Source organism: Amblyomma mixtum, chromosome 3 (genome assembly GCF_055824585.1).
Source record: "Amblyomma mixtum isolate Tamu chromosome 3, ASM5582458v1, whole genome shotgun sequence".
Classification (NCBI taxonomy): Eukaryota; Metazoa; Arthropoda; class Arachnida; order Ixodida; family Ixodidae; genus Amblyomma; species Amblyomma mixtum.
This window is the reverse complement of record NC_143014.1, coordinates 407,469,140-407,489,935: the sequence shown is the minus strand read 5'-3', so window position 1 is coordinate 407,489,935 and position 20,796 is coordinate 407,469,140. Positions and strand designations below refer to the sequence as shown.

At 45.6% G+C, this 20,796-nt stretch overlaps 1 protein-coding gene across 2 annotated transcripts in view; it reads left to right on the top strand.

Moving 5' to 3' along the window:
- LOC149357530 (nose resistant to fluoxetine protein 6-like) overlaps window positions 1-16,053 on the top strand; it is a 56,729-nt gene extending 40,676 nt beyond the window's left edge. Inside the window, exons 6-16 of one of the 2 annotated variants that reach the window (XM_089584797.1) lie at window positions 187-369; window positions 2,384-2,477; window positions 5,482-5,539; window positions 7,440-7,507; window positions 8,120-8,285; window positions 8,455-8,534; window positions 8,966-9,088; window positions 10,098-10,218; window positions 12,015-12,201; window positions 13,585-13,727; window positions 14,543-16,053. In XM_089584797.1, the coding sequence (XP_089440923.1) occupies window positions 187-369; window positions 2,384-2,477; window positions 5,482-5,539; window positions 7,440-7,507; window positions 8,120-8,285; window positions 8,455-8,534; window positions 8,966-9,088; window positions 10,098-10,218; window positions 12,015-12,201; window positions 13,585-13,727; window positions 14,543-14,749 (1,430 nt within the window). In that variant the 3' untranslated portion in view covers window positions 14,750-16,053. Of the gene's footprint in view, window positions 1-186; window positions 370-2,383; window positions 2,478-5,481; window positions 5,540-7,414; window positions 7,508-8,119; window positions 8,286-8,454; window positions 8,535-8,965; window positions 9,089-10,097; window positions 10,219-12,014; window positions 12,202-13,584; window positions 13,728-14,542 lie in introns of both variants that reach the window. The other variant, XM_089584798.1, reaches the window with a different exon arrangement.
- Window positions 16,054-20,796: the final 4,743 nt, after the last annotated feature.

The window sequence follows — 20,796 nt, the reverse complement described above, 5'->3', positions numbered from 1 at the left end:
TTTTTTGTTTCAGCCGCTTCTAAACGGAGGCGAACAAAACACTTTATTTGACTTGTTGGCCCCCGGCGGAGGGCATTTAATTCTATGTTAACTGCCGTCTCGTATATGGCATGCAAAAGTGAGAACTTAAAAGGCAGGGAGAGGAGAGAGACTTAAGCACATGACACGTACCGTACTCTGTTGCAGAGCCGATGGTGCAGTCGCTGGTGGACATGTCCCTCCTCAGGGCCACCGAGAAGCTTTTGATGGTGAAGACGCCCGAGGACCGCCACAACAGGAACCTGCAAGCTGTTCATGGCATCCGCACGTTCAACGTCTTCTGGATCGTCGTCGGACACACCTACGCCTTCGCCGAGCAGACCACGTACCGTACGACGTCGCCCTTCCTTTAGTAGCCAGCAACCGCTGATTTCGTTCAATGAGCACTTGCTTGCTGTGAAAGAAAACTAAAACACAACATAATAGCTCTTATATTAGCGACATTATATGACTACTAATATGGCAACTGCAAGTTACACTTACTTTTTCATCGGTTAAACAAAGGGCATAACCTCACACCAGAAGTGCGATGATGACGCAATTCTTTGCCTATATTAGTACGAAACAATTCCAGAAAATTCAAGCTGGGATTTAAGCTTGTAGCTATTGGCCTTATTATCGCGAAGGTGTCGTGATAAACACGATGGTCCTTGCATCAAAACCTGTATTTCAATGACATCAGTATGGTATTTATTAGCACTGCCTTTAAGCAACTTGCCATCTTCCCAAAGTTAGTGCAGTCCTGCTCTAATATGGATAAACGACTAGCCCCCTTGAAAGTACTATCAACAAACTTTTTTTTTTCTTTGACTACCCATAGGAGTGAGCATCATGGACAAAGCTAAAGGCGGAACTTTGGTGGTTGAGAAAAAGGCTGCTCATTTTACTTCTAAACCATTATGTAACCGCATTAGCAGCACCTAAAACCGTGCTTTACAGGGCATGTCTGCAGCCGGAAGCCACTCAATGCGACCAGATGACTGCTACTGTTGCGGTCTGAAAACAATAGTTGTGTCTTGAGTTACTCTGCAATTGCATTTGATGGCCAAGTGCCCATATTTTTATGCATGAGTAAAATGGGTGTGGAAATGCCGTTCTAGTTTGCAGCAGCAGGTTTTCAGAATTTTTCCGATGCCTGGGCATCAAAAGGTGAATACCTGGTAAACTCACCGAAAAGGTGACAGTAACTAGAACGCTTTCATTGCGTTGTAGTTTAGTTTTACTAGCAAAAACCAAACTACGGATATACTGCGCGTTGTTTGCCTCGTAGGTCAAGTGTTGTCCTTAGTTTGGCTAACCACGGGACTGAGAAATATCAAACTTATACAGATAATAGAGAAAAAATTCTTTGTAACGTAGCAAACATGCAATATTTAACCTCGACAAGAGAATATCTCTATTAATGCAATACAGTTAGCTTAAAACGTGCTTACGTGTTCTACGTGATACGGTTATCTTAACTAGCAACGAATTTTTCAGACAATTTCTAGCATCGTCAGCTTGCTTAGAACGCAGAAATAAAGTATACCGGGGTTACATAGATACATGGTTAATAGCCCATTTCCGCAGTGATTATAAATTAAAATCACCACAGCCTAAGCTTCTAGTCATTCTCAATAAAAGTAAACACATAACGAAGCTACACTGAAGTAATTACTTGAGTTATTGTTATGCGCATAGCTGCAAGCTTTTCATTAATTACATACTACTGTGCCATGTAGGTTTACGAGATTACCTGAGTTTATTGCTCCATCTTGTTTGAAACATTTAATATTAGTTTATTGTCGAAAAATCAGTTTATTCACGCATCCTATTTCTGCGCCTTTTATTCTTTATGCCGAATAATAACAGATTATCGCGTCTATGGCAATAAATATACATTCGTTTTCAAATTATGATTGATTCTTGCTGCAAAACATGTAGAATTTCCTGAGTTCTTGGTTTTGTTATTATCGGTTTTGTCGCTAACCTTGTTTTTCTTATGCACGCTGAGTATGTGCATGTTTTTTTGTTTTATTATTCTACATATGTTATCGCCTGCTACCTTGTTGTTTCCAGGCCTCATCCAGTTGTGAAGCGTTTTTTGCCCCCAAACGGGCCACAACTTTTGAAGAAAGGAAAATAAGTTGAACTGAAAACTGAACATAAATTTGGAGCATATGTGATGCGTAAAATCATTTCTATAAGCTTTTGGAACAGAATCAAATCACTCCCGCAGAAGCTGGCTGTACCATTACAAAGAAATGCATGTTCTCCCAATTCTAACCGATTTTACACAATTACTTGTTGCGATACCAGCACATAAAGACAAGTGGCGCTTTTGCTTTGTCTGTGGTATACGCAGGTTCAGGAAACAACATTCTGATAATGGCTGGAAACGTGCTCTTTCAGCCTGTGATTAACTCCTTCCTCTGCGTCGATTCCTTCTTCTTCCTGAGGTAAGAGATACAAAGCCTTTATGAGACGCTTGCAGGAGCTGAACTGCGCAGGTTATTCGGTGCAGTCAATTACGAGAACTACGTCTAAACAACTCTACAAATAGGTTTTTTGGGGGCCAAACTTTAGAGAACCGGAAATGGTCTTGAATTGATTATTTATAGATACGCTTTATAAAGTGCGTGAGTGTGGTCTCATGTACGTAGAATTTGAGTAGCCACTTCCAAAAAATGATAATAAGATTATCTTTGCGCGTACAGATGTATTAAGAATTATCGCTGGCTAACTTGGCTCATTTTTGTTGTTAAGCTCAGGATATAAATGCTCATTTCAATTTGTTCTTAACTGAGCTATTGCAGCCAGATTTCTTCGTCGCGTTACGCAAAAGGCCACATTAACATGCACCGACGAGTAGCCATCATTGACATCACACACCTTACACGTTGAAACACATTTCTTGTGAGCCTGCGTGATGCGGCATTTTCCCAGAGTTACTGAATTTCGCGATATATTTACCGCGATGACAAATTTTGCGACCAGGTGGATAAGGCTTATGACGAACTGTCAGTTTAATATCAAAACGTCATAAAGATATTTTATCTCAGGGTGCTGCAGTACATGCTATCTTCGTAGCTTGTCGCTCCTCGTTTTGTACTAAATGGAATCGACAAGTGATTACATCAGTAGAAAGTAGGTGTAAACGAACGACAAAGAATTTGCCATACATCATGGATCTCCTTCTATAAATCGGACTCCAACCTCTCAAGACCACGTTCACTACGTTTCATGCAAGTTTATATATTTTTGTTTTGCTTGACAACCACCTGCAGTGAAATCTGACCCTTCGCGTTTACTGCCGCCTCAGCGTGACAGATCACGCATTTCGTGACGTCGCTGTAAAAACTTTATTTGGGTTGAAATCTATTGCAATGAAAGCGACAGGCTTCGTTCAGATTGTCATGTTGGCTCAATAAGCAGCATGAAGCAATAGTTTCGCCTTCGTACTGAAAACGTGACTAAAATCACGTGTGTCTTACTACGTGTCGTGCGCATTAGTTATGCCAGCAGCAATCAAATCGCTAAGAAGTGTTCTCTATCTGTGGATTCCATAAGCGGTTAAAAACTGTGCACCACGACTGAACGGTCGAACAATGTCTCAAACAGCTTACTGTGCAACGTGCAGGGGCGATGGAAAGAAATGCGAACAGAGCGGAGCCTGGGCGCTCCGCTGTTCGCATTTCTTTTCATTACACTCTTACTTCGGTGGCAGCAAAAAGACGCAAAAAGACGGCTTTAACGTCTTTTTCGTACCACCTTAGGTAAAAGCACGATTAAAAGAAATTCGAACTGGGGAGCGCGTATGCACCGGTATAAAATTAATTTTATAGCTCTTCAAAACACGTTCGGCATCTCGATATGTAATCTTGTTTTTTTTTATTGTACTTACTCAAGGCAATACCTCAGTATCCCACTACCAAAATAATTAGTGATATATCTCGTCGTCGGTAGTTGGTGTAAGGATGAAATGCATTGCTGGAAAGGCGCAACGCATGTTCGGACGGCTCATAGAGGAGAGGTTGTCACACACGGGAATCCGAGAGGTTTCCTGGCTGCCTAAGGTACCCTGGTCTTCGCCCGCTCCTGTCCTTTAAAGTAGCGTGCATGGTCTCTTTGGCTGCTTTCGCGGTAAGCCGCTTTTCATACCTGAACCAGCGCCTCCTATATGTTTTCAATGCCAGCAGCATCGTCTGCCATGGGAGCTTTTCTAACGCCTCAGTTCAGTTAGTTGCCACGACGCGGCGCTATCCAGGTGCAGTGACTAGGACTGGCGTGACTCTAGGATCGGCTGATTGTACCGGTCTCTGAAGTTGCCTGCGGCCGCTTGCAGCTGCCTCACTTCTGCCACGTTCCGTCGTAGGGCGTCATCAAGAGAGTGCTCTCCCCTACAGCCGTGGAGCAGGCGCGAAACCTAGCCGACGAGGGAGAGCAGGAAAAGAGGATAGGAGATGGCTCTGGCCGCTCTGGTCAACGGTATCTGACTGGCATTGAAAAATATATAAGAAGTTCTTATCTTCCTTTGCCACTTTTGGTGCTTGATGTGCCGCCGCTTTCAGCCGCTTCTATTTTTGTGCTAGACAGGACGCTTAGCGCCCCTCTTTACTTTCGCTGTTTGACGCGCACTAGCTCTTGCCTGCTCTTCGTCGGCCTTACGACCCGTTTGGCCACTTTCTCACCTTCGTCTACGGCTGCATAGAGCTGTCCGTGGTTGGCCACACAGGCGACCCTTTCCATCATCTGACTCAACCAGCTGAATTGCGTGGCCACGGTGGCGGCCTGGCAACAGAAAGTAGGAGGCGTAGAACGAACAAATGAGATGACGGATACGATGATTTACAAAACGCAGCTCTAGAGATGACCTTTTATAACATGTTATGCATGTGTATAGGGTGACGGCTGAGTGGTCTAAATATCGACAAACGAATATGCTCTGCGCTGACGCTGCTTCCAATCCCACTTGTGACTTTGAATGTAATAAAAGCTATTTGTCCACTTCCTAGCACCCCCACGGAATAGTTCGGAGTGTATTGGAAGACTTCGACTTCGGGTTAGGACGAATTTCGCCTGTGTTTGTCGAGAATGAGAACTCCAAGCATTTCATGCTTATTATATAGCGGCCACCGGCCTCTCCCTCCCTGTCGTCGACGAAATAGCATCGCACATAGCTGTGAGCAGCAAAAATGATAGCTAGTGCTTGTCTGTCGCTGTTTTAAAGTGGTAGTGCTTCGAACGTATTGGAATCAGTGGCGGTGCAGCATCGGTTCAGGCGAAAACGTAAGGACTTCAACACCTAATATGGATAGCATGACTGGCATGCAGCTTAAAATGGCAGGATTGTGCGCTGTAGAGCACTACATAAGCGCTAGCGCAACGCACTGGTATCGTCTCGCGAATAACGAAACACTCAGAGGACGGAGAGAGATACTGAATATACGTTGCACCATGCAGGGTGGACAAATGCACCGGAAAGGGAGGCGCCGAGCTGCACATTTCGCGGAGCGCTCAGGTTTGGCTAAGATTTATTGCTCCTGTAATACTATTGAGCATGTGCGTAGAGTGGATGCGGTGGAACCGCTGAGAGAACTAGAGGTGTTCGATTAAAAGCGGTGTTTCCTTAATTTTATTCTTGGATGTCGTCGTGTCAAGTCCACAGATTTAAGCTGAAATGAATCTAGTTGCAATTATGGGTTAACTCTGGCGAACATCGTCCGGAAACCGTAGCAAACATGACACCAAACCTGAGTTTGAACATGGAGCCGAACCCGCCTAACACGAAGGCGAGCAATCCGAAACTTTCCGTCCGAATGGTAACCAGGTGGTCGCGCTGTGCAAGCCTTCGAAGACTGTATGACAGCGAGATCCTCTGCTTAACAGCGGCAGCACGCAACGCTGCGTGTGCTACTGTGATACCCCCTCCACATCGCTCATACAGCGGCGACCGCCGGCGTAGAAGTGACTCAAATTTAAAAGCTGTCCTTTTGTGCGCCCAAGCTTGGGGCGAAACAATGAAGAGATGCGACGTGTTTGCAGCACAATAGCGAGTTTTAGAATGGAGGTCCCCAAGGATTGGGGTCCCCAAAGAAATAGCGCGCCCCAGCAGTACGGACGCGTACACCGCTGACCTTTAGAATAGGCCAGGATTTCCCCTACGCAGTGGCGCTAGGCTGGGGTTTATTGGCTGCATGCACATCATTGCGCCCAAGGAAATAATGCTAAAAATATAAAAATTCACAAATGAAAATGTTTTTGTTTCACATATTTGGTCACTTTTCTGCATCATTGAATTCGCATAAGATAATTGACACAAACGCTATAAACAAGAAATGCTTTTCGCACTTCCTTGGATTGTTTGCCACGTGCAGCGCCATCTCGGGTGGAACCCGCCCGCAAATGCAGTTATTTTCAGTTTCGTTCACATCCCAGCGAATAAAAATTACTACATAAATAAGAAAAGTATGGTTCCGGGATGCCAATTCTTTGTGACTCCTTTTTCGGCCAAGATCGCAAGCCTGTTTGCGGAAATCAGTGGTTTGAACGTCCCGTGATTTCTGACGTCAAACGACGCGTACTAGCTCAGTCTCGCAGCTCTCTAAACACGAAAGCACGGAAGCTTCATGCGGCTTTCGTTTGCCGTGAACGTAAGACACGTAGCAGCGGACACGACGAATCGGTGATGAAGCGAGAGGTCCCACATCGACGAGCGCCGCCATGTTGACCGAACGTAAAGTGGCGATGGGGCGAACGCTATTTCTGCAAATTAGCGTTCTCAGAAACGTTAACCCAACGTTAACGTTAACGCCTTGCGTTCTGCGCATGCGCACTTCGACGCCCAACCTTCTTGTGGGCCCCCAAAGCATAGGGACCCCTGTTCAAAACCCCCTAATAACGCTTAGCGCCGCTAAACTGCCTGTGCCTTCAATCTATCGTTGCGTGGGGGTTTAAATGAATGCTACCGCATTAGTCTCGAGCCAACACCGCTGCTGCTTAGCGCGTGAGGCCCCCTTCCCTCCACTAGCAGAGAAACGTGCGCCGCTCTGGAAGCCAACGTCTTTGGGGGGGAGTTGACATAGAATATGCTAAGCCTTTCTTGCAATGCATTTCATGCTTGAACCTGCTCTCGACGACGACACCGGTTACTCTGGAATCATTTTTGGCTTAACAAGTATGTTGGTCTGGAAGCCAACGTCTTCGGGGGGCAGCTAACGTATAATGTTCTTAGCCTTTCTTGCAATGCATTTCACGCTTAAACCTACTCTCGACGACGAGAACGGTTACTCTGGAATCATTTTTTGGTTTAACAAGTGCCTTGGCGAAACAGTTAAAGAATTGATTGTAAGCTGTAAGTTCTGACAGAGAATTGACCCTACGCATCGCTTTTCAGCGGCTTCCTCCTCACTTTCAACCAGTGCAAGAAACCCGTCAAGACAACACCCGTGGTCGACTTTCTCGGGAAACTGCTGGCGCGTTATTGGAGGTAGGTCAAGTAGAGACTCTGTTTACGGGAACGACATAAATGTGGCTGAAAAAACACAGAAAAAGCAGTTAAGCAAACAGGGATAACGAATCCGCCTATGTATGATGATAAAAGTGGTAGTCCATTGGTAAATAGCTTTTACTTGGAATTTTTACGAGAGAGGCAAAAGCGCAGTTTTATGCCTACTTTAGTGATGGTAGAAGATCTTCCAAATAAATATGGCGCCTTCTGTCTACTTCATTGTATATAAATTTTTGCGCATGAAATAAATAGGTTTCATAAAGCCTTCATGAAAATGTGCAGACCATCAGGTGGTCTCCTAGGCCGTGCAGTATGGCTCGTTTTCCATTACCAGAGCCCAAAATTTCTCGACTCGGTTGAGTTTACCGACACCCCTCCGACACCCCATGCGCAGCACAGTTAGGAGACCCAGTGTCCTCTGCATTACTGGCAGTTGTCCCGTACATTCTACAACCTTCACAGAACGGTAGCCGCAGATTCGTATCCTCCCGCGTGTTGACAGCGTCGCTTGCGACCTGCCGCTTGTGAGAATTGCGCTTCCAACCTTGAAAAATGTCTGCATTTGTGCGACATAAAACTGCGCACTCGCAGGCTGGTCCCGGTGGCGGCAGTGTGCATGACGGTGCTGTTCCTGCTGCCAGAGCTGGCGTCGGGCCCCATCTGGAACGAGAAGGTGGCACGGGCCATCGGCAACTGCCACCGTTCCTGGTGGTCCGTGCTTCTCAACATACATAACTTCTACTCCTACGAGGAGTCGGTACGCTGCTCTCTCTTTCTCTCATTGTTGGCACTTACTTTGTGGCAACAATAGTAAAGAACACATAGTAAAGAACACATGACGTTGCAATTATTACATGCTCATTCAAATGTTTGTTATTTTAGCAGCGGGCTAAGGTTTTTTTTTCATTGTGCTCCTAACTTTTCAGTGCCAGCCTCACTATTGGTACATCAGCGCCGACCTGCAAATCTTCCCCGTGGTGCTTGCGACATCCATACTCATGGGCAGGTGGGTCCTCAGTGTGCTCTTACTGTCAAATATTCTCTAGTCGAGCACGAGACCATCAGTAGATTTTTAAGAGGAGGCATCTAGAGAACAAGCCCTAAAATACTGCGTTAAGCAAACCGAGAGCTGAAAAGAAGACAGCCCTTTCTGAAAAGTGTGTTCCCGTTCGCTACTTCCGCATTCATGCGTGGCCAATTTATCACGGCGCACACTGAAATTTTGTATCGTAATAGAAGCATCCACATGTTTTTGCCATTTATTCTTTGCACTTGATGTAAAGAAAAAAATATGAAGATTGCAAGCGCCGTTTTTGTAAACATCCTATCATGTATAACCATTCAAATGAAAGAACGCATGATATGTCGTTTCACAGCTGCATTACTTTTCTTGTCGGATCGCTGCCAAATCACATGTCGTGTGTCGTTGCCTTCCAGGAATGTGAAGCTGGGGGTCATTATCTCGACCAGCATCCTGGTCGTGAGTGTCGTGGTGGTCGGTGCTCTCACCTACATCAACGGTTATCCACCGGCCATCCTGCTCCTGGGAAAGGACGTGCTGTGAGTTGCCGCACGTAGCTAAAAAGGCCTTACTGCCAAGTCCGGCATTACGTTCAGGTGTAATTGTCCCGAAAACATTACTATTTATGCAAAATTCTTCATTCGGTTTTCGCCGGTCGACTCCGACACATGCGCTTGCGTGGAGTATTTCAGGGTCAGTACGTATGCATGTCCCGGCTTTCAGAAAGCACTCGCAATCAGCACCCATTTATAAAAGTCGACAGCCGTGCTTGACGTCGAGTGTAGGATCGCGTACACAGACCTTCAGTCTATTACAACGACGCTTAAAAACTCAATATAGACCACCAAATACTCAACATAGACCGCCTTCCTGGCCGCTGTTCTTGCACCAAACATGCAGAGTTATTGACAGACGAAAGACTGGCGAGCGTGGGATACATTCATAGAAAAAGAGAGGATAGCGGGAGATGTTTAGTAAGTATTCTTTATGATATCTTCTAAAACACTATGCAAAGATTAATTGTGGAACCAATAAATAACATGTGAACCATGACCGTTATTCATCACCTGTCCAAGCCGCAACAGGTGGCTGAGGCATTGCACTGTTGAGAACGAGCTCGTGGGTTAAATTCTCGACTGCGGCCTTTGAAGAGAAACTCCTTTCTTTAACTCAGGTATTAAAGCTTGCTAAAATAACTACCGATGACCCAATGACTCCACGGGAGTCCAAAAAGTAGCTAAGACGAGATACTTCGTGCCATTATTCTTCTGTTCTCATCACCTGCTTGAAAAGAATAGAACCTGAACGCTTTTCTTCATTTTAGGCTTGATTGAGCACTCTGAGCTTTTATTGAGGGCGGTACATTCTTTTTTACAAAATAGTTTGTAAATAGTTATAAATAAATTTGATCAACACGCGAATCAGAAAAAGGGAAGGAAAAAGTACCATGTTTGCGCCACAGTCTCCTCAATCCCTGCCTAGAGGGCGCGCAGTTTTAATGACGCATTTTCTCTGTTCAATGGGCTGACACTATCCCGACACTCGCAGCTATTCCAAGGAGCTACTGTCGGAGATATACTTCCGGCCATACGTGCACGTCGGCCCGTACCTGATGGGCTCGCTGGTGGCCTGCCTGTACCTCAAGCGCCAGCGCCTTCGCATCTCTCCTGTGAGTGGGCGCTGCTGGGCGAACGTCATTTCCCCAGAGTGTATATTACACTTGGTAGCAATAATATGTGTTTTTTGTTCTTTTCAATGTCTCGCGCGCCTAATGACCATTCCCAAAAACAACTTCCAAAACATGCGAATAGTGCGCAAAGACGAAATTTGTAGACAAAATTCGAAACATGCAGCTTATCCGAAAACATTTAAAGTTCCCATTATCTGATCTGACAACGAGCAATTCTGTCAGAAACGATGCGGTGGTAAGCTGTTGCTTTACAAAAGCATATAATTGCAGTACCTATCAGTTCCATGATCTTGCTGGTGTGCTGCACCTTGGTTTTGGGTGTGGCGACATTGTTAGGCGAGTATATATGCTGCAGCGAACGAGCGGACTAACGGCCTATGGAGAGCAAAAAGAAACGAAGCATGTCTTGCCGTGCTTAGCAACTTAGGAAAATCCACGCTTTACCATGCTTAGAAATTTTTTTTCTCGGTTTTTGAACCGCGATTTTTTTTACGAAATCAAGGAATACAACGACACAGTGAACTATAAAATGCTGAAGAACTTCTTGAATTGTCCTTTAAAATCGCATAAGTAGTTTGGTGTCTCGCAAGGACTCGAGAAAAAACTCCATATTAGGAGGAGCCAATCTAAGTCACTTGATAGATAAGGCCGGTCGTACACTGTTGCGTTTGCTGGCCGACCGGATGTAATAATGAGCAAGAGGCAACGCTCAACCTCAAACAAGTGTACAAAACATTACTCTATTGAAGGAAGTTATCAGAGTTATGTATATACATATTCGGGAGCTTTCCGACGACTTCCGAGCCTCTCTCTTAAAGATATCACCATATGACTGTATTTTTCTTTCACCACATAAAATTATTCATTTGCATCAAGCATAAAATCAGTCGTTACTTTGCAATATAACGGCACTCTGTAGCCTACGTCGAGGCTTACGCTTTTCGCTGTGAAGTGCTGTTTCGTACACGCACACAGGCGCCCACAGAGGTAAACGACGCACACTGTGGCGTTCTCAGTGAGCTCAGTATTGCATGACAAAAATTCAGACCTCCGCTAGTCATGAGAATAATTTATAATAGGCAGCGCAATTGCCCTTGTACCATCCTAACAGTGTAAACAGACTGACCGCGCGAGCATCTCCTCCGGCTCAAAGTTGGAACTAATAATTTTTTTTTGATAATTCTAGCGAATGTTTTGTGAGGTTGTCTTTCTAATCATTAATCTCTAATCTTTAGATATTCCTAGCTAAAGTGTTTGGTGATGCTATTCTCATGAAATGGCGCCGTCAGGCTTGCATGATCTTGTGGGCGCTTGGTTTTTACCTGCGCAAGCAGCGCGGAGCATTGTCCGACGGGTTTGAGCAGAACGGCTCGTCATCCTGCGCAGGCTTCTGTCAGTAAAGAGGGCCCGGGTTGCGTCTCTTTAGCCTCCTTATTCTATGGTACACGCATGTTTTTTCGGATTTTGTGAGAGAAAAATTGGCAATACCTTATAGCATCCTATCTATAATGTTTATGGTTTATGGGGTTTAACGTCCCAAAGCGACTCCGGCTATGAGAGACGCCGTAGTGAAGGGCTCCAGAAATTTCGACCACCTGGGGTTCTTTAACATGCACTTAAATCGCACAGTACACGGGCCTCTAGAATTTCTCCTCTAAAGAAATTCGATCGCCGCGGCCGGGTCGAAAGAGGCAGCCACACGCATAAAAGATGCGAAGAATAGCTATATATTTCCGGGATCGTTTTGACTATTCTCGCTGTTCTGTGCGCGACAGCGTCTGGAGTGCGCTGGCTGGCTGGCGTGCTTGGCGGCCGGTGCCTACGTCAACCTGGTCACAGTGGCGTGGGAGGACGGCCGCTACCCGAGCCCCCTGTGGTCAAGCGCCTACGCGGCGCTGCACCGAGTGGTGTGGGCAGCCTGCCTTGGATGGGTCGTCTACGCATGCGCCGTCGGTCGCGGAGGTACGCACTTACGTAACGCATGATTGGCCTCAACCCTTCCCTCTCCGGCGCTGCCGTGCGCTTCAGCTCTGGGCATAGCACTTCCAGTGACTGACACCAAAACTTAAACAACGGCGTGATCACAGAACCTTCTTTAGAGAGCAACGTTTTGACTATGGGGCGCCTAACAATGATTTGATCATATTTATTGCAGTTGCTGTATATTGTCGCGTGGGACACCTTCACCCACCTCCCTTGTACATTTTTGTGTGTTTGTGCTGTTGTTTTTTTTTCGGCAATATATATTCCGAAGCCAAGAAACGTCAAATGACAGTTATAAAATTCCGCCAAACAAACTGTGGGATGTCGTTTCTGCTGAAGGACGAATCCCAACATAAAAATGTAACTGTGTATTTGATTAGCGGTGGCAGCGAACGAGCATACCAACGCTACACTCATCTCGGTAGCAGAGGGAAAAAGCCGCCCTTCCCAGCCGGGCAGCCTGTTTTTGTAACCACCGTCGGCGACGCATGCCTCGGGTGACGCAGCGGTGGCGCTGTGTTTTATCGGTAACGCAGTCCAGCGTGTGGCCGTGTTACGCTGGGCAGGATGATAACAAGGAGGAGGCTGCGCGGAAATATGCGCAGAATGTGTCGCCACAAAACTTAATGATATGTACAACACGTCCGCTCTGTTGAATGCAACAATTCAGTACTTCGCCGAGGCGTCCGCCAGGATTTGAACATACAAAAGAACTCCACGGAACATTTTTCTTAGCAAAAATTATCTTTTTCCCCATTTTGGCTTTTACTGATCTTTGTCCTAAGGCAAAAGGTGCATTTATTGCCGAAAAATTTGAATTTAAAAATTTTCCCCGCCACTCGATCGGATCTGTGGCGTCAAGACCGGAAAGGACTGCACGATCACCGTTAGCACATGAAGGGCGGTGTAGTGTACGAATCAGCGAGTTAAAAACTGTTTTGACGGACCGCAATTTGCTAACGAAATGATCGGCGATGGTGACACCAGCATTTCTCTTTTTGACATTTTCTATCTTATAAAAACTCCGTTTTTTAACGAAAGCAGTGCCTTTGTTATTAGAACACGATAGTCTGTCAATATGGCCCAACTTTAGCTTGTCCTTTAACATAAAATAAATGAAAGCGCTACTAATCACGATGCCCAACGCATAACCCCTTGAGTCGAGACCCTGTGGCAGAATATTGCCATGAGAACCCTGGCCAAAACACAAACTTTCCTGTTATCTGAGTGTGGTGTGCTGGAGAATTCTGAGGCATGCACTGTGGGCCTTATTGCTGTGACATCATGAGCTACTGACGATACCATTAATCATTTGAAAAACAGTTATGTTGGTGGTGGTGTAACACTTGATTGTCTATGCAGGGATCCTGAACACCATCCTATCCTGGAAACCTCTGGTTCCAGTTAGCCGCATCTCATTCACTATTTATGTCGTACACATATACGTTATTTACCTCAAGTTATGGACCATTCGGGAAAGGTTAAGCCCCGACCATTTCCACGTGGTAAGTACATGTACTCACTTGCTCTGCTCAGAGTACGCAAAACGATGAGATCTATTAGTCTGTGCAAGAAAGGTATCATCAAAAGCACTGTGGGATTGAAAACTGTGTTTAAAAAATCAGTCAGTACAACATGTGAAAGAAATAACGAGGGGGATGAAGGGGATGAAAAAATTTGTTTGAAAGGTGAAAAATTACAGTTTCAAAATTCTGTAAATGATTAATGCGTATTAAATAATTTGAAAGAAAGAAGAAAAAGTACAAGATTAATAATATTACGTACTGCCCAAATCAAGCTTTTGAATTGTTCCGACCAGAATGCAAAACTAGCCAAATGCAGCAGGCGGTTTAGTATGTCTATGGCAGAGTTTGGCAGTGGTGTCTGGTCAACGCCGCTTTTAAGTGTGTGAATTACTGCACACGCTGATATTCCGCTGGCTTCGCATAGGAACGACACACATGGAAAAGCCATCGGTTTATGCCTTCAAGATTGAACACGCAGTGTCACCCTTGTTGTAAAGCAACAGCGTTGCATGTTTCATAGTTTTTCAGTGCAGAGCACTGACATGTGTGCTCAAGAGCTCCGGGGCAAAGTGAAAAAGAAAAAGAAAACATTTTAAACTTAATTTCAGATGTTGTGCCATTTCAAATTCGCGCCTTCCTATGTACACAAACGCAGGCTTAAGAGCACTGTACATTTTTGCATCCTCAACAACCTCAAGTGCGGACCTGGTCACTTGCATTAGATTTTGCATCGACGCAATCGCTTTATGTCTGATTTGTTCCTCTTCTCTTCACCTACCTCCCGAAACACGCAGTTCATGTCGGCAATCTCCAACTTCGTGGTGGCCGTCATCCTGGGCTTCGTGGCATCCGTGCTGTTCGAGAAGCCCATCGTATGGTTTTGGGACAACGTGACCGGCTCGCACAAGCCGCCCCGCCCAGCTGCGCATGTTGTCACCAAGCAGCCACCGCAGGAAGCTGCGAGCCCTGCTGCCAACGGCATCAAGAAGGAGCCCGTGTAAAGGCGATCCAGTGTGGATGGTGCGTGCGGCCGTGCTCGAACAATCTGAAGCTGTACGTGTCCGTGCTGCCCTCTTCTGCACCAACTCCTCCGCCGTCCAGTTTTTTCCTTGCTCATCGAAGTTGCCCGCTCGGCGATCTGTGCGAATACAGCGCATATGCTGGACATGCCTACAGCTCAGCGTTTGAGCCGTTGTTACTTCTCTGAAGACTGAAGTGACGGCTGAAGAAGACGACGATATTGCATTGCTTCGCGCTTATGCAAAATGCAGCGGCAGCTTCACATTATAGTCATAAGAATTCATTCTTTCATGTACACGTAATTCAGCGCTTCAAAGAAAATAAATCTACACTGAATATCTTCGAGCTTTAACGAAAAAGGTATACTTAGCAGAGCTGCGAAACGCGGGCTACAGCATACAAAATGCTTGTTAGCGTGCAACACTGCAGGACAAAACTCAGGAACTGTTCTGAGTTCCTGAGTGGTGTACAAGTTTATTCTCGCAAATGTTGGCCTCCTATATGCTTTCTCTTTGACAATATATGTCGCATTTGCAGTCACTTGAAGACATGAATGCACAAGTTTTCTAATTTGCATAGCCACGGCGCATACATAGCCAAACTGCGCCTGAAGTGGTGTCTAACGTTGTTCGCATGCGTTGTGATGGTAGGAAGGTGTAGACGGGTATACTCGTCCTCTGGCGTTTTTCAGAGGTCTATGGATGCAGTTCACTTCAACTTGCTTCGTGTGCGATGCATTGCCTTAGTCTCCTTCTTGTTTTCATTTTTTTTTTTTGCAATGTTGGGAAAGTCCCTGCTGTACTCGGAGGTGTCCTCCGCCACAGCCATTAACACATACTTGATAGAAGGAACATTCAAGAAATGTCCTGATAACTACCAGTACGAACTCAACAGGCATTTCCTGCGTTAATCTCCCGCATCGCTGCTGACACGGGCTCTATTATAGACAACGCTTCTGCTAAGCTGCTCTTGATTTGGAGTCTAATCATAGTTGGATATGAGGAACTGGTTAGGCCCACAATAAGTAAACCGTGTGTGCTTACTGCGTCATACACTGATCTTTTGGCATTCAGCAAATATCTTTATATCTCAGGCTTCCTACCATTAGCGTTCGCATAAAGCAACGAGTAACTACGTGTCAGTGGGATGCTGCATACGGGAATAAGAACAGTACGTGAGTGAACTAGGCAAGGGTATCACTGAGTGCTCTGTTCCTGCCAGTGTACATTTCATTACGGCGGCTGTTTTCTTCTGTTTACACGCGCTTTTGTTGGAATGACTTTTATTAAAGAAATGTTATACTGTATAATGTCTGTCTGTCGTTTTGCTTAATACAGTACCATGGATCTGAGAAACCTGAGGCTTTTATTGCGTGAGGGTCCTGCTTACCAGGTTTTCGATGCATGATCAGTCAAGAATTCGCAGAAAACAAAAAACTACGTATTCCTTAAAAGTAGCTGAAGCAGCACCGTTGCCACTCCTTGAGAAGAAACAGGGTTCTTTCAGTGGTTTTAGATGAACAGGCAGCATCAGTTAAGAAGTTTTAGAGCATCAAAAGCGGCGGCACTGGCGAAGTTTTGTTAGACGTAGCTTTATGAGAAATTTGCCTTTCGTGCTCAGGGCAGAACGCACGAAAACCAAAAAGGTCGGCGGCACGACGAAAAAGAAGGGGTTTCCTACTCCAGTGCTGTTGACACGAAACACCCTGCATTCACCCGGACTCTTCTTGCTTTTTGACATATTTGGCATTGCACTTCCCTTGTTTCATTGATTTCAACATTTATTTTTCCAGCAAAACGGCACCATGGACACTCGACTGTGACAAGGCCGCAAATACGCCCATTTACCATTAACATTTACATAAGTCGGTAATAAATCTTATTGTCACGATGCTTTCATCAATCATTATGCAGTTTGCGAAAAAAAAAACATTCGAATAAACGTATATTTTGAATGAAAATAAAATAATAGAGCTAAGCTTACCGGCTTACCGCATTATTCAGCGAAAACGCCTTGGAATTATCGGCGTTTCTGGAAGGCAAGGTCGGTTCGGCGTACGCATGCAGCGTGGACGGTAGCCCTGGCATAAGAAAATTTACAGACATTTCACGCCCGCGAAGAGCCAAGCTGAAACAGAAAGCTACTTGGCTTTACTTTTCTATTTCGCGCACGTTTAGTGTTCGCCTCTCTGAATCGAACTCGTTTGGCCACTGGCTTCGCCTCTTAATGAGCCAGCAGCAGAGCTAGCGATGCGTTCTTGCACAGTCAGCTCGGATATCAACAGGCTTTTTATATTCCCGACGGAATAGAGAATATCTACTTCCGCCGGCATAGCGAATGTACGAGTATCCCATGGCGCACACTTTTCGCGAACATCCGTCGTAGACACTTGCTGTTCGCATCTCGTCAGCGCAGCATTGAACTCCGCCGCTGCGTCATTTAAGGATTATAAAATCATAAAAACATGCAGGAACAGGGCACTCCTGGAAGCCTTTTGAGGTATGGAAATGGCGCAGTAGCTGGCCCATATCTCGGTGGACACCTTAACAGCAGCCACAGCTGGCGTGCGAGGAGGACAGTCAGGAATGGAAGGACGCCGAACAGCGTGTGGGTTGGGTATGGGGGGAAACAGGATGGTGGGAGGGAAAAAAGAATGAGAAAGAGGTGCCGCGGCTTGCCGGGGCTGCAACGGAGTCCTCCACCCTCTTTCTCCATTCCTTCTTCACTCCCTCCTTTATCCTTTTCCTCACGGCGCTGCTCTGCGTGTTTTGAAAGCTTCATGGCCGACTCCGACCGGCGTTCTCGACACTGCAACCTCATTTGTTCACCGTGTATGTTCGTTTGGAATTTAGTTATCATAAGTGTCATTAAACTGACATTAAGCTAACTTTGGAGTTAACGGGAACGGACAATCAGACTAATCGGCAAACAACAATTTTCGAAACTTGTTTAAGCAATATCTCGCACATGTAGCGGTTTCTTGAGGAAAGCCCCGAGGCTTTGGAAGCCCGCCGCTGTGTGCACATATGAATTCATAAGGGATATATATGAAGCCGTATGGGACACATATAAAGCCATGTGTGGGCCATATGGGGTCAATATCACCTCTTATGGGGCGTAGGGGCGCGAGTATAGTTGATATAGGAGGCTATATGAGGCCATATGGGCATATGCGCCTAAATGCCCATGTGTGGTTAGGTTAACAGAACCTGTATCATCTATTGGGTCAATTGTCTTATTGTGGTATAAATCTACATGACCTGAATATCTGTCTGTAAAGAATGATATGTACCCTGCCACCATGGCACGTGTACCAGCCTGTGGTTCATTCAATGGTTACTTGTGTATTTGCGCGCCTCTGAATGCTTAGTCTGAAATATATTCTCGAAGACGCTCCTCCTCTGGCCGCATGTGAAGCTAAACGACGCATTATACCAGGAGTTGATCAGCTACATAGCTCTGTGCGCAGCAAGAACATCGTGCCTTCTGAGGGGACAACATGAAAGCTAGCATTGAGAAATTATGACGTTCTAAGAGGGTTCGACCACAACCGATGCTTAATAAAGATGCAGGGCATAAGTGACACCTGTTGATAGCCCGCAAAAGTACTCAGCGCATTTGCAAAGCAAGCAGCTATAGCTACGACTGCGCTGTGTTCCCTTGGTAAAAATATACAAAGTTCGAAAATGCGCATTTGCAATATACTTCAGAAAATAATGCGCTTTTGCCCAGTGTTCCACGTGGCTTAGACTTCGTTACCGAAAGCAGAGAAGCCATGAATATTACTGTTACACAGAACACTCAAACCAAGCGGCTCCAGATAAAGGGCAGAAAGCAGTGCGGACATCAGGCTTGCATATGCTGACGATCTTGCTTTCTTTTGCTTTGACAAGCGCAGCACTGACAAAATTGTATCGACAACATATCAATTTGGCATCATTTCTAGCGCTTAGATGAATCGCTCCATAATTTCTGGCCTGTTTTTCGGTTCATGGGGCTCAACAACACTCCGTTAGGCCGGAATAGAATGGTCGTATGTGTCGCCTAAATATCTTGCGTTCCACTTCAAGCAATTAAGTGCACCTTACTGGAAGGAGCGGGTTCTGGCCATCGAGCGTTATGCTCATAGTTTTGTCCCACATCTACTTTCAAGTTTCGGTCGTGCTCAGGCCTGCAACACCTTTATGGCAGCAAAAAATTCAGGGGGCACTTTGACTGTCTAAAGTGGGTAGAGGCGGAAGCGTTTTCCGCACCACCTTCGCTGTTTCTGTGGCACTGGTGGCGTCACATATAATTGAGTACTAATTACTAAGTGATTAATTAATGGTTAATTACTGATTAATGCCTGAATACTAATTAACTGCTAATTAATGACGCTTAAGCTTCGCCTTTAGGAGTGGAACGCGACAGCGCGTTGTAGCGCTGCCAGGGAGTCCACGGAGCCCCACCACCCGTTTCGGCGGATGCCTTGCCCTTTGAACGCAACGCTTTTTGAGGAAAGGAAATGGCGCAGTAATTTTCTGTCATCTCGGTGGACACCTGAACCGCACCGTAGAGGAAGGGAGGAAGTGGGAGTGAAAGAAGATAGATAAAGAGGAACCGTAATGAAGAAAATGAAAATTGTATTTGAGGAAAGGAAATTATGCAGTAACTGTCGCACAAAATTCAGGGGGGGGGCACTTTTGTGACCTAAAGTGTGGTCACTGATGTGTGGTTAAGATGTTAAGCTTCGCCCCTAAGAGTGGAACGCGACAGCGTCTTGCAACGCTGCCAAGGAGTCCATAGAACGCGATCGCCCATTCGGTTTTACGCCTCGCTTGTCGGTAAATTGGTTTTTGAGGAAAGGAAATGTATCTGTCTCTCATTTGTCGGTGGACACCTAAACCTCGCCGGAAGGGAATGGAGGAGGATGAGAGTGAGTGAAGACACCGTATTCACTAGACGCGCTTTTGTTCATTCCAAACCATCGAGCTGGCATGGCGGAGTGGATAGCATGCTCGTCTCTCACGGCGAAGACCGGGGTTCGATTCCTGAGCTCGACCAATTTCTTAATCGGTTTTATTTATTTATATGGCCTGACTAGCAAAGCTAATTAGGCTAATTGGGTAATTAAGCAATTAACGAAGCTCAGTCCCACTTGGAGCGTCACTATACGATCCCTTCAATTGGTTGCATGGTTACTAGCCAAAGTACAATTGGCCCCGTTTGAAATTCCCGCACTGTGACGTCACGACCGTTTCCACCAATTGAAAAGCGTGACATGTTCTGTCGACAACTGCTGCTTACAACGATGAGACATTCAAGGCTTCCGCCTTAAAAAATGATTCCGTACTCCAGGTCTTGCATAGCGCTAGGCATTACATCCAGCATTTTCATCGAATATTTGCTACTTTTATTCGGCCATCCAATTTCAAGCCGATGCGACGTGATCATCTTGTCATATCTACGAGGGTCGTTTGATAAGTGTGGTAAAACGTAATTAAAGATAGCAAGTTTGCTGAAAACAATATTTTATTTTTTTATTTATTTTTCTCCCTTCCAGTTCCGTGCACTTTTTCCAGGGCTGCTCCAATTTTTTCATTCCCCCAGAAAAAAAGAATGGTGCGGGGCCCTTGAAGTTGTCATTCACCACTGAGATAACCTCTTCATCTGAAGAAAAATTCTATCCGCCCAGCCAATTCGTTAGGTTTGGAAAAAGGAACAAGTCTCATGGGGCAAAATCCGGAGAATAGGGTGGATGAGGCAGAACCTCGAAGCCTAACTCGTGCAATTTGGCCATTGCGACAAGAGATCTGTGGGGTGGAGCATTGTCTTGGTGAAAGGGGAATTTTTTCCGTGCTAACCCAGGCCGTTTAGTGCGTAATTCTTTTTTCAGTTTCTCTAGGAGTGTCGCATAGTATGGTCCTGTTATCGCTTTGCTGCTTTGTAAGTAGTCTACAAAGATTATTCCACGTGAATCCCAAAAGACGGTCGCCACTACCTTTCCGGCTGAACAAACAGTCTTTGCCTTTCTTGGCGCACTTCATCA